We start from the raw sequence: 12,770 nt of genomic DNA, 5'->3' as shown, positions 1-12,770 counted from the left end.
TCACAAAGGGCTTCATATGTCTCTTCTGGCATGTGTTCCTTTCGCTTTTCATTTCCCTTCGAGCACGTACTAAAGAGTACAATTTAGAAAGTATGCGAGGGGCAGTGAAAACTAAGTCCACTCCATGCTTTCGTCCTACTTTCTTGAGACTGTGTGTAAGAGCTTGTATATATGGCATCACCATAACCTTTTTTTGGTTTCTGCTTATTCTCAATGAATTCAGCGGGTGGCTTTTTGAGCTCGTTTAAAAGTGAATCTCCCATGGCTGCTAAGAGATTGGAAGGAAATCCTAAGCTTTCCAGTCGTGACACCTGCATACTGAAAATATATATGCTTGACTTTATGTGGACAAGACTTTGTCAGTGCTGAATGCATGCATGACAAACCTATTGCTTGCTTTACAAGCTTTGTGTGCGAGTGTTCCGTAAGTCACACTGACTGATAAAGAACTGTGCTATTTGGCAAGGCAATAGACAATCGGAAACTTTTCAGTGCTTTATGTATGAGCTCAGTTTGTGACGGTGCATGCGTGCCCACTCCGCTGTCTTGAAATCTATTGAATAAACTTCAGTAGTAAGCGAGTGCCCATCCTGTCTGCAACGCTTCTTCCTGTTCTGTGTTTTGTGTCGCTCAACGATTTCGCAATGATGCACCAACTGGTCCAGCAGTCAATGCTTCCTGCATTGTGCTGTGTTGTTGCAGTAAAAATGTTTTATTCACACACTTGGTTCTCATATCTGCCAGCTTCACCATACAACCATGGAGTAATGACGCTTACCTGCAGTGCAGTTACGCATTTGCATGTTATGGGATGCTAAGAACGTATAATTGGCACTTGGGATGTGTTTACTTTTATGCAGTGCATTGTAGAGAATGAATGCAACTAGGTGTGTGACTTAGTGCTCTGTGTTGATGAAAAAATTAGGATGGTTATTGAATTTGATCTTTGGAGGTAATTTGAAGCAACTCCATAAATAATCACTAAGATTGAGTGAACAGGAATCAACTGTGCTGAACTCCGAGACTACGCATTGTAATGCTCTTGACATTAGTTTGTGCTCTGTTCAGTCTACCAAGCAGCGGCAGCTCATGGTGATCATGATCTTGTTGCTATTCTTTTTTTTTTCTTTCCCAGATGTGAAGTATGCCATACAGCACCTGGTGACATCCCACTCCAAATTCTCAATACTTCAGATGGCAATCTGGAAAATAAGCCCTGTAAGTGAACTCTTGTAAACAAATCGGTATGGCATTGTTGATTAGCTGGGTTTATAGAAACAAAGCTCATTTTAAAGGAGCTACTGAAACACGTTTTCTTGAGCCTGATGAACACACCGGAGTATATTTAACGTTGTTCAAGGAATATATTTTCGTGAAGAGATTTAAAAAAAAAGGAGGTAATATGAGGGGAAAAGTAGTGAGTAGAACGTTTATTTTAACTGTTTTCTTCAAATTATGTGCTACTCTCAGTTTAGGTGACACCGATACGAATGCATTGGTAGTTGTGCTCCTTCTTTTCTTATTTCGATGCATGGCATACTTAAGGTAACCCTTGTGCTGCTGTTATAGCTCAGTAGCTGTAGCCCTTCATTGCTAAGGTTGGGGTTCAGGGCTTGATCGTAACTATAGCAGCCACATTTCGATGGAGAAGAAATACAATAACGATCGTTAAAAAATGCTGTGTAACATAATAAATAACAAAAGAAAGAAGCATGTTCAGTTGATCGCCCGAAACAGATGGGTTATTCGCTCAACCAAACGCTCATTTATCCTCTTTCCTGCTAACACCTTGTGATTGGCGCAGCATAGCCTCAGCTACTTTTGAGCCATAAAAACCGAATTAAGTATCTTACCCCCTGCCGTTTCCTAATGCAGATTGGTTAGGCATTCAGGGCCACTTCCTGTCCGTGAGCTGTGCTCTCATGGCCAACCGGTGCGCACGTAGCACAGCGGGCGTGGCTCCCACAGCTCACCTCGGCAATGGTCTCATGGATGTCGTCCTGGTCTCACAGTGCTCACGACGCAATTTCCTAAGGTTTCTGGTCGCTCTGGCCAATTCCGAAACGTGCAGCCCCGTAAGTGTGTCTTCCAGACTGTGTCTAAGCACTGTACCATTTGCTTTGTCGTTGCAAATGCGTCAATGCAGGGCACATCGTATGCTTCAACTTGATGCACATTTGTCCTTTTTAATGCTGGAATTGTGATGAAGCACTGAAGACATGAATGATTAAAATGACACAGATCTATGGGTTCACTTTCAACCAACCTAGTAGGTGTTTGTGGTAAAAAGCCAACATCTTATATATGTAATTGTTCGTGCATAGTGGCCGGTCTGGTGGATGTGTGCCTCACTAAAGCCTAACGATATCTAAGTGATTCTTACAGCACGACAGACTGCCTTGCAAGAAACATAGCACATCTTTATTGACAACCATGTTTTTTTTCTTTTGTTTCCCTGATTACACTGCTGCAAATTCTAGACAATTTACTAGAGACAGAAAAAGTAAGCACCAGAGTGTTGCCTTCTTCCAGAAGTCATGCCCCTTTTTCAGCAACATGTCAAGATTTAGAGGCTTACTATTGAACTTTCTAGCGGGGCTTCAGCAACCAAGTCTCAACTTGTAGTTGTGCACATATGTGCCCAGAGTTCTTCAATCATACCAGTTGCGAAACTGCGTTCCAAAACCCGGACATGCCCATAGCCAATTCTGCAGGGGCCTGCAGATTGTTGCGCCATGTGGGAGCAGCAATATATGAAACACGAGATCGCCGCCACTGCATGCACTCCTCACAAGCTGCTCAATGCTGCACACAGCACTGATGTTGTCGCGAGCGTTTATTAGTTTATTTTTTGGTCAACACATGACGCGACAATCAGCAGACTTCCGTGATTTTGGCTAGTGGCGAGTTTGGATTTTGATACATGGGGCCTATGGGGAGTTTCACAACTCGTATGATTTAAGTACTCCGGTATGCACTTACACTTTTAACGACTCAAACTTTGAATCCAAGTTGGGCTGTGGTTGCACATATGTTCATTTAGGCCTAGTTATTTTATCAAGAAACAAAGAGGCTCTCATTAAAGTAAGCCATCTTCTGCTATCTGAAGGTCATGGGATTGAATCCCGGCTGCGGTGGCTGCATTTTGATGGAGGCAAAATGCGGCCACCTCCATTCATGGCTGTTAAATGAATTGAAATCTGTAAAAATACAGTAACGTTTAATCTGTGTGGCATTATTGCGAAATGTCTATAGATGCTCTTGAGTGTAAATTTGTTTTCAAATCTTGTAACTGTGGTCTCTCATGCCATCCTTGTTCGCTGTTTCTCATTGCAGTTCAAGTTTCCCTTCGTTCACTGCTTCCGAACAAGTTGCTTCGAGTTTGTGCCCAAAACGCCAGACTCTAGCGACGAGGGCACAGTCAAGCACACTGGCTCCTGGCAGTGTGATGGGGAACTGCTCACAGAAGCTTCATTGCTCGTTAGGTTGGTATTGCACCCTTGTTAGGCACTTTACTATTGTATATGGTGCAGTCCTGGCTTGCTACTGCACATTTACATAACACCAGCCTCCTTCACACATGCATTCATATACTACACACAGCACATGTTGGCGAAAGGAACCCCCACCCCCTCTCTTGAGCAAAGAAGAGCCCCCCCTTGAACGAAGCATGGGTCGTAGGAGGTGAATAAGGCCTTCAAAACAGACACTTTTTCTTTTGCTGTGCAGTGGACTCTCAATAAACAGGAATCATCTTTTAAACGGAATTTCTGCTTAAATGGAACAGCTGCCTCTAATATGGTTGGTTTCGTACTTAATTCTGCACTCCTCTTCATGTCTCAGTACACGGAACTCCTGTTAAACCGAACATATTGTCCTAGTCCCTTCAGGATCCATTTAACGAGTCTGCTGCATATGGATTCTGCTATGCATGGTCTGTGGTCCGCGTCTTCTCAACCTTTTCATTCTTTGCTGCCATTCAACAACGATTCCTGGTGAAAAAAAAGAAGGCGTTATTGTAAAAGAAGGCCCTAAATGAAAAAAAAAAAAGTACTAAGTAGGATTGCGTGTTTTGGATTGAATGCAATGAAACTTGAAAAAGGTTTCTGTTCAAATCCACTTGATGACTTTGAGAGTCCTTTGCTTGTAATCATGTGACTGTGCTACAGCTGTTGAAAAAAGTGTAACAAAAAAGTTGCAGAAAATAAAATAAAGTTGGAGGTGTTTGTCCTGAGATTCGTGCAACCTTTTCAGTTGCACCGCACCATCAGGTCACTCTAGTGTAACACTCGGAATGTGAGCCTAAACACCAAGGTGAAATTTTCGAAAATGACAGCGTGTATGAGCAGTGCATTTTTTGCTGTTTTACCACTGGGACATGACACATAACTTGCTGGAAGTTTGCAGTTTACTCAACAGCCTCTAGTTTTCTGGAGGATGTGGATCCGATGCTGCCATGCCTTTTCACATATTGCAGTGGAACAAGTGGATTTTTCAGGCTTGCGTTAAAATTTAAAGGTTGTTAGGCATTTTATTCCATAAACCGACATGAGTGCGCCGGAATGAATATAATCCTAAAACTTGTAGATATGTATGTACCACATGTTAGAATTAATAGTAACGACGGCACCTTTCCTGCTATTGTAAACTTGTTTGGCAGATAAAAGGAAACCCGCTCCTATAGTTCTACTGCGATTACTCTTTGCAATCAACTGCGTGATGGTGGATGGCAAATATTAGTGAAAGAAGTCTGAATTCCATTGTGCTGCAAAAGGAAATGCCCAAAAAAACAATTTTTGCAGAAATATACACTTCAAAGGGCACTCTTAAATTTAAGTGAACTCTATAAAAATGCAGGAAGGTGAACTGTGAAGGACACTACTCTCCCATCAGAGACAATGTAGGTTTTTAAAGTTGTTGAAATTTTGTCCTCATTGGTACTTTCTCAGTACTACTGCAGTTGCAAAGTGTGTTCTGTTAGGGCCGACTATTAATTTTGTCTATAACTTGTAAAAAAAAGTTGTCAGTAGGAAAGTGTCTGTGCAGTGTTTGGCTCCGGAGGGATTTGGCAACTAACTTTGTTTCGTTCACCTTGCGGACACGTCAGCTATACGCAGGAGTCCTGTTGAGCTCTGTGCTTTCATTGAAGAAGTCTTTTCAGTTGGTCAGCGATATGCCAATTTTCATGCAGTCCTTAAGGATATGGTACACTGCTTCCCAACACTCTACTGCCACTACATGGGTTCGAAACAGCGCATAAAGCACGAGGCACTGAAAGAAACAGACAGGACCAGGCAAAGATTGTTGGTAGTTCAGCGCCTGGTCCTGTCTGTTTCTTTGTGTGCCTTGTATTTTACGCGCTGTTTCGAACCCATGAAGTGTTACCAACAAGCTCAAGCCCATACCCTTTTAAAGTTCACTACTGCCACTAATATGTCCTGCAGTGACAGTGGGTGCAAGTCAGGGCCGTAACTAAGTGGGGGTTGAGGGGGTTCTGACTTGACTCCCCCCGAAATTTTTTCATGCTTTAACTTTGCGGGTGACACTAAAATACTTGCACGCCTTCACAGCAACCACCAGTTGCCAAAGTTAGCCGTTCTGCACACAAACACCCCCCGAAAAAAATTCCTGGGTACAGCCCTGGTGCAAGTTGAAGGGAACTAGTCAGGCAAAAGTAATCTGTTCAGCAAAGTTTCCGTGACGAATAATTCAGCACTTTTAGCTATTGCTCTGATCATTCTGTACCCGACTTGTGCGCAGTTGCCTGTAATCCCTTGTTTTATTATGGTTAGGTAAAAAAAAACATGGTTACTATACTCGCAGACAACTTTTCTTAGCAATGAAGGGAAAGCTACGGGGGTGGAGCATCTGCACATGTACTCCTATGCGAAGTAGTCCGGGTCTGACGTGCGTTTCGTACCGCTGTGGGAAGTGATGGCCGAGTGCAATCGGCATTGGATTTCGACGCAGAGGCCGCTTGGTCTTTGTGGTACAGGTAACAGGCGTGACTTTCTCATGCGTGCAACGATGCAAAGTGACGACGTATAAAGTAAAGCAAATACAAATATGTCACTGGTGTGCGCTGCGTCCTGTCTCGAAGAGCTACATGTAGAAAATGAAGGAGTGTTTTTTAGATCTCGCACAGAAAATACGGACGAAATTGTGGAACTACATTAATTAGTGGTAGGGTACGCACAATTTGGCTCGGAAGCCTTTGCTTCATTGCAAAGAAAACTTTTCCGCCAGTATAGTTTCCGACGCCAAGAACAAAGGGAAATACCACGTAAAAAAAAGTGGCCAACTATTTCATATGCCAATGCCAGGGCTTAAATCGTGACCTGAATTAAGAAAGTTATGCAGCCCGGTATCGGTATTCTGTTGCTATGCGTAACATTGATGCATCACTCTTTTATCATTTAGTAGTGTCGGTTTGGTGCTCTTAACACACTGGTAATGTCTGGTTATAAATTTCAGGCAGAACAGTGCAAAACACTGGACAGTGAACACACAGGACATGGTGCTGCGTCTTGTGTGTTCACTGTCCAGTGTTTTGCACTGTTCTGCCACAATGCGCATAAACCAACTAGCCCACCTAAAAACCCTGGTTATAAAAGTTATGCAGTTACTGTAGTTAAAGCGCCCCAGACAACTCTCTCAGTGCCTAAAGGCACTGGTTATTAGTTTTGAAAGCTTGAGACCATGGAAATAGCCACATGTGTGACAGCAGCAGTGTAACAAGTGCATTTGACAACAGTATTATCATCATACGCTATGAAGCGTTTTGTCGCAGTAGTAGCGAGGCATTGCTGAAACACGAGTTCCATTTTTCTTTTCTTTCTCCCAAAGGTCTCACCGCCAGTTGCTCAAGCTGTATGCGCATGGCATCGAGGAGCGGGACGAATACCGGTCGGACCGTTGCTTCTGTTCCTGCTAGTAACGCGAGCAGACTGAAGTGGCACGCTGTGGCCGCGGCTGATCTCCAAGCCGGTGTGCTCCGCGAGCAACCACCCGACTTTTGCGTCTTTTATTGTCTGTTCCCGACAAGGCGCAGTCTTGTTTTTCGCGCGTCCCTCCTTTGCATCGCCTGTCTGAGTGCTCGTGCATCTTCATTCCTGTGTTGAAGCCACCCCTGGGTACATGATGACAAGTCTGAACTGTGCCGTATGACTTGAACGCCACGTTTCTGTGACCCACGTGATACGACATGTTTTGATTGCTGCAGTGCACAGGCCCATTTCGCAACGTGGGATCTGCACCTTCCCTTGGAATGAGACACAATTGCTTTGTTGAAAAATTTTTGTGAGGTGTTGATATAATTCCTGGTCACCACTTGTTCCCGGTCACCACCCACCAGGTAGTGTGCAAGACACCAGCATTTTGTTGTTTTGGACTTCATAACTTGCTTGCGAAGAGCTATTCTTTGAATGTCATGTTATCTTCCGTCGAGCTGCTTTTGTTGGTAATTTTATGGGAACAGTGTATGGTGGTTATGAGCTGGCCTCAATGCTTTAGTTATCCAGATTTAATCATTCAGATTAGAACTCGATAGATAGAGCCACCTAGCTGTCAAACAGCAGAAAATAGTATTGTTAGTCATACTAGTGCCCTTTACATTCTACAGGTACCAAACATAGTCTCAGCAGTTTTAACGGTATGTTAGAAGCATACCATAGCGCTTGACGGCACACCTCACGTCCCCGTTAACCTGTCCCTGTTGTAGGAGATTGGCATGTGCCAAGCGTACGTACGATGCAGTTCCCCCTCCCCGAAAGATCTCCAAGCAAACGGCATGTCAAATGTGTGGCACCTTTTCGTCGAGACATTCCAGAGTGCAATCTTTTCGGTCGTCGATGCCAGCGGGACAAAAGAAGCGCTCAGACAGAGAGAGGTACAAAATGTGGTTGCTCCGAGCGATATCGCGACGTGTGGACTTTCGCCATTTGGCTCATGAAGCTTGTTCTTGTTACCACATGAATCACTTCCATAACGCTGTTAATTATTGCTGTCTACGTTTTCTTTTCGTAAATGACCATCGTAAAAGCGCAGTGTTCTGCATTTTCTCGAGATTATATGACCAGCAGTAGAAATTCGGCCCATATCTCTAACATCTTACTTATATGCAATAACCTTTGGTGATACGGCAAACTTGTGATTGCAAACGAGCAGGTATTTGCGATCATTTCCATTTAGGTGACCGCGTTTCGGTGCAGCCCTTACCTGGCTAAACAATTACCCATGCAGACATACAGTTTGGCCTATATGCTATTCCTGAAGATACCACATTATCGGCTAACATGTGTCGCGCGGTTTTCGTGTACAACAGCTTTTTCTTCAGGGTTTGCTTAGCCTAGTCCCGATATATTGGTCGCACAAATTTTTTTTGGACTGGGTTACCGAGGTTATATGCAAATGCACACAGTGGCTTGTTGCCATCAGAGACTGTGATAACTATACATGAGAGACGTGAACATGTGATAATCCTTTTTCCAGCTGCGTCCACAACAAGGCAACCTTTTCTACTGTATGCGATGGTTTTGTCATTTACGGGCCACCGGATCACGTCTTGTGTTGTGCCAGTATGAGTTCTCGCTGTTCTGTAAACGTTTTAAGGAAGGAGTGCAAGATTTGCTCTGACTGAGTAGTTGTTGGGCAGCCACATCTCGTTGGTGTTTCTGAATGTAAAAAAAAATCGTGATGTTGCCATGTTTGCCTTTTTGTACAGACGTGTATATTGTCGTTTATGTTGAAACTGGCCCACTCGCACGAGGGGCTGCGTCGTATGCAGTTGCACCTATGAGAAGGTGCGAAACTGCGCAATAAAGATATACAAACCCACTTTGGTACTTTGTTTTGTATGTATAAAAGATGCACACCGCACTGAGCATCTGTACAGGAATACATGTCCCACAATGCGCAAGTTGATCTATGTTGGTTGTCCAAAATGAATTGACACAAATTGCGATTCCGTCCTAACTTGCAACAGTAAGTTGATAAACTCCCGCCAGAAATGAAACTTGACACAATACTTGCACAACATGCAGCTTCACGTCAACTTTGTATAGTAGATGTAAAAAGCAACATAATGGAAAAAAGTGGGGTGACATTGAATAACATTGGTAGCACGCACTTACAAAACAGCCAACAGCGACAAAATGGTTGGTGCCTGTGATAGAATACGAGCCGATATGACCATGGTTACGTACTACATTTAGACAAAGAAAAGGACCCGACATTGGCATTCAGATGCTTTATAGGTAAGTTGTCCATGCCTCGCAAAAGCTTAGGCTGGAATCTGGACTTTGTCAATTAACATGCCCGCAATACTTAAGCACTGTAGCTTAGCTTACAAAGAGTGGATGGTGTTGCATTACGCTGCTTCATTTCATTGTCTAGGAGAGTATCAACATTGAAACTTCAGAGTTTGCCCTCCAATTTAACTTGCAACCACAGTGTTCAAACACTGAGCACTGAATTGATGACGACCGTCGGTTGCCAGTTATTGGGAGGCCCTATGTCAGCGACCTCTGGGTGCTCCTCTTCCACGGCGATTGCCTCCTCTGGAGAGTCCAGGCGGTCCGCCAGCGTTCTTTCCGCCCTTCGGGGGCGGAGACTTGGGCCTGAGGATCTCTATGCGTTCGGTGCATCCGGTGAGGTAGTCGGAACCCTTGCTGAAGTGGGCATTGTACGCGTCGCTGTTGAAGTTGCTGTTGGTCAAATCCGGTCCGATGGTGAGCCAACCAGGTCGGATGGTCACGTCTCGGCCAAAGACGTGCAGACGGCGACGGCCCAGGCAGAAGTGTTCGATGATGTGGAATATCTCCTCGGGCTTCTCGATGCCGCCAAACTCGGGCTCTTCCGAGATGATCAGGTCGATGTCGATGTTGGCGTGTATGAAGTCGCCGTCGGTGCTTCTGCGTACAGTGCCCTTGATACCCATCAGGCAGTGTTCCTTGGTCCGCTGGAACACCGCGCGGGGCTCCAGGTTCTTCAGGTGAACCGGGTTCTTGATGTTCGTCTTGATCCAGCATATGTCCTCGCACCGGCGGAAGCCCCACTTTCGGAGGCACAGCCGGCCCAGGTCCAAGCCGTCCGATGAACCGCACCAGAGGAACAGGAAAGAACGCGAGGCGGCCACTTCTTCGATCTCCAGCTTCATGATCTCTTCCCAGCTCCAGAACTTGGTGTGGGAAGAGACTCCACAGGTGCGCTGGTACTCTTCGAGCGGAGGCTCGACCAGAATCACGTCGAACTTGCACTTCAGGCTGCGGAAGTCGAACGCTTCCAGGTCGCACTTGAGGTACATGGGCGGCGTCGCGGTGTCCCGGATGAGCTCGTCTTTAAGTCGGATGAGCTCCTTGAGCTTCGGGTACTCCTCGAAGCGGTCGGCTAGGCCAACATCCCGGATGAAGTTCTGCGGCCGCTGGCCCGTGTCCACGAAGTGCTGGCAGTAGTCGTTGTGCGGGTTCGCGCTCTGGGTTCCCTTCAGGAACGTGCTCGAATCGCGGTAGGTGTAAACTTTCTCCTCACCGTACGGGTCGTCGTCGGCGGAATGAGTCGGCGACGCGTCGCAGTCGAGTCTGGGTTGCTTGGAATCCTTGGAAGTATCGGCATTCGCGCGGCTCGATCCCTGAGCCGCCTTCGAATCTCGCGCGAGCTGCTCCCTTTCGTTGGTGTTGCCGAGGATCTGGCTTAGGTTGCTGGCAGTGCCGTCCCCCAACTGCTGAACGAGAAGAACCCGCCTTTTCTGCGAGCGTTCCTTGAGCGCCTGCCTGATCGATAACTCGCCGCTCATGTCGGTGCAGGTCTGAGCAACGTCGCCTAGTATTCACTACCGTAAATGTCTAAACCGGCGAATGAGCTGTAAACACATACAAACGCAGCTGAAGTTTACCGACCACCGCTTCTCATCTTCTCAGAGCAGGCATAGACACCGCTTTCTCCACTCGCCCATATGCAAGCCTTTCAGCGAGGCTGAAAACACAAAAAAAGCGAAAGCCAAGTCTGGTTCAAGAGTAGTTTGTGCAGTTGCCGCTTGGTTTTGATTGCGCTGCACTCCAACACATTATAGATGTAATATTCTTGTTTTGTTTTGCACTTGACATTTATGATTTTAAATAGCAATTAAAAAATACTGGAATTTTTGTGAAACGATCAAATAAGTAGTATTATATTTCTACATTACTTGCATAACTGATCGACGTTGCCACTGAAAACAGCAAACATCGCAAAAAAGCTGCCGTAATATTATTATGTGCTGAATTAATACGCAGTTACAAGATAATTACGGCAACAACGTCAAACGTAAGATCACAGCAGCATAATGTTTTCAAAATTACGACACTGAGGTTTTTCTATAACCTTACGATCACTTCTAAAAGTGCGTAGCCTTCAAGATTACAGCCGAACTTGGAAATCTTGGAGGCCAGCCTGAGAGCGTTGTGCTGAAAACTGTGAGCGCGAGAGAGCAGCACCGGCGTGATTGCTCTGCAGTGAAGGTGGAAGTACAGGGCGCAATACGCGTAGGCTTGCAAGCAACGCCTCGCCGCTCATTCGAATTATATATTTGTTCGATCGAAAGAAATTCCCATACAGCGTGACAACGTGTCTATACGTTTAGATGGCACAGGTTGAGAAAACACAACATTGAATTAGACAACATGCACGCAAACCTACTTGAGAGCAGCGTGCGCGCTCTACCATGCAGTGAAGCACCGGTGTTTCGGCGCAGCCTGTGTAGCAGCAAAAACAATCAACAATCCACAAAGTCTTGTACACGTCCAATCAGTTAATCCAAGGCCTTCAGAGCAAAATGGATACATATGTAGAGTGATATGATAAGCCGTCGAACAAAGAGCATCGCTGGAGCTAATAATTATTTTGATTTTACCAACACTTGTCTTCACTCTACTACATTTTTTACGTTCTTCAGCGAAGATGCAAGTTTTAGACAAGAAATAAACGTGCCGCCCCTCACCCATCCACCCTCGCGCTGCAGCTTCACTGCAATGCATTGATGCATGCAGTGGAAGTACACTGCAGGACAAAGGATAACGACGCAAACGTCGGTTTGTTCGTTTGTTTCTTTCTATGCTGTTGATGCTCTTCTTGTTCTTCTGTTCCACATATCATCCTCGCTTTCTTACCAAGATAGACACCTCTTGTACCTTTCCATAAGAGGACTGGTCTTGAAGCTTCGCCGCGACATCCGGGACATTAGACTAGTCCTCGGGTTTAGTTCCTAGTATTGTTGGGATCGGTGGCATCCCGTCAGCGGCTGTATTGGAGCGGTCATGACATCACAGCTTCTACATGACCTTATGTTAGGCTCGCAAGACACGCTCAATACAGTCTGCCGTTTTCGTCACGTGACGTTACGTACGCGAAGCGAAGGGATCGCGGCTGCCGAGGCTTTACAAGCAAGCAGTACGATTGCTCAGATCTGGAGGCCGCTGCGGACCACCGGTCGCGTGCTAGTGTGTGCGATGTGTGTCAACGCATATCACGTGTGTTAGTATGGAATGCTATGCGTTTTACATTTAGTTTGCCCCTATTTACAAGGCACGATTAGGGTTCATTTATGCATACTGCCAGTGTAGTCTGAGATTATCTGGTTGCGGTTGCATCAAATTCCTTTCTGGCCATTGACGTAGCCATGGAGAGGGACCCGGTTTAGAGAGTACAATCTCCCCCCCCTCCCCCCCCTCATTATTTCTGGCTACGCCCCTGGTAAATATAATCATTTGCGACATGAAAGACGAATCTCTGATGCA

At 45.5% G+C, this 12,770-nt stretch overlaps 2 protein-coding genes across 2 annotated transcripts in view; one reads left to right on the top strand and one right to left on the bottom strand.

Moving 5' to 3' along the window:
• LOC119396286 (ceramide kinase) overlaps positions 1 to 8,835 on the top strand; it is an 88,886-nt gene extending 80,051 nt beyond the window's left edge. The window contains exons 8-11 of the mRNA XM_037663435.2: positions 1,136 to 1,218; positions 1,876 to 2,075; positions 3,337 to 3,485; positions 6,847 to 8,835. Of these exons, the coding sequence (XP_037519363.1) occupies positions 1,136 to 1,218; positions 1,876 to 2,075; positions 3,337 to 3,485; positions 6,847 to 6,934 (520 nt within the window). The 3' untranslated portion in view covers positions 6,935 to 8,835. The remainder of the gene's footprint in view (positions 1 to 1,135; positions 1,219 to 1,875; positions 2,076 to 3,336; positions 3,486 to 6,846) is intronic.
• Position 8,836: 1 nt separating this feature from the next.
• On the bottom strand, positions 8,837 to 10,948 carry LOC119396288 (N6-adenosine-methyltransferase non-catalytic subunit). The gene has a single exon (XM_037663436.2). The coding sequence runs from the start codon at positions 10,790 to 10,792 to the stop codon at positions 9,515 to 9,517; it is 1,278 nt and encodes a 425-aa protein (XP_037519364.1). The 5' UTR covers positions 10,793 to 10,948; the 3' UTR covers positions 8,837 to 9,514.
• Between the last annotated feature and the right edge of the window lie 1,822 nt (positions 10,949 to 12,770).

The sequence above is a fragment of the Rhipicephalus sanguineus genome, chromosome 6 (genome assembly GCF_013339695.2).
Source record: "Rhipicephalus sanguineus isolate Rsan-2018 chromosome 6, BIME_Rsan_1.4, whole genome shotgun sequence".
In the NCBI taxonomy this organism is placed as follows: Eukaryota; Metazoa; Arthropoda; class Arachnida; order Ixodida; family Ixodidae; genus Rhipicephalus; species Rhipicephalus sanguineus.
Note: the sequence above shows the minus strand (reverse complement) of the source record. Positions and strands in the feature narration are given on the sequence as shown.

Bases quoted from the DNA above. Each gene is read 5' to 3' on its own strand.
- LOC119396288 (XM_037663436.2), bottom strand. From the start codon at position 10,792: ATGAGCGGCGAGTTATCGATCAGGCAGGCGCTCAAGGAACGCTCGCAG.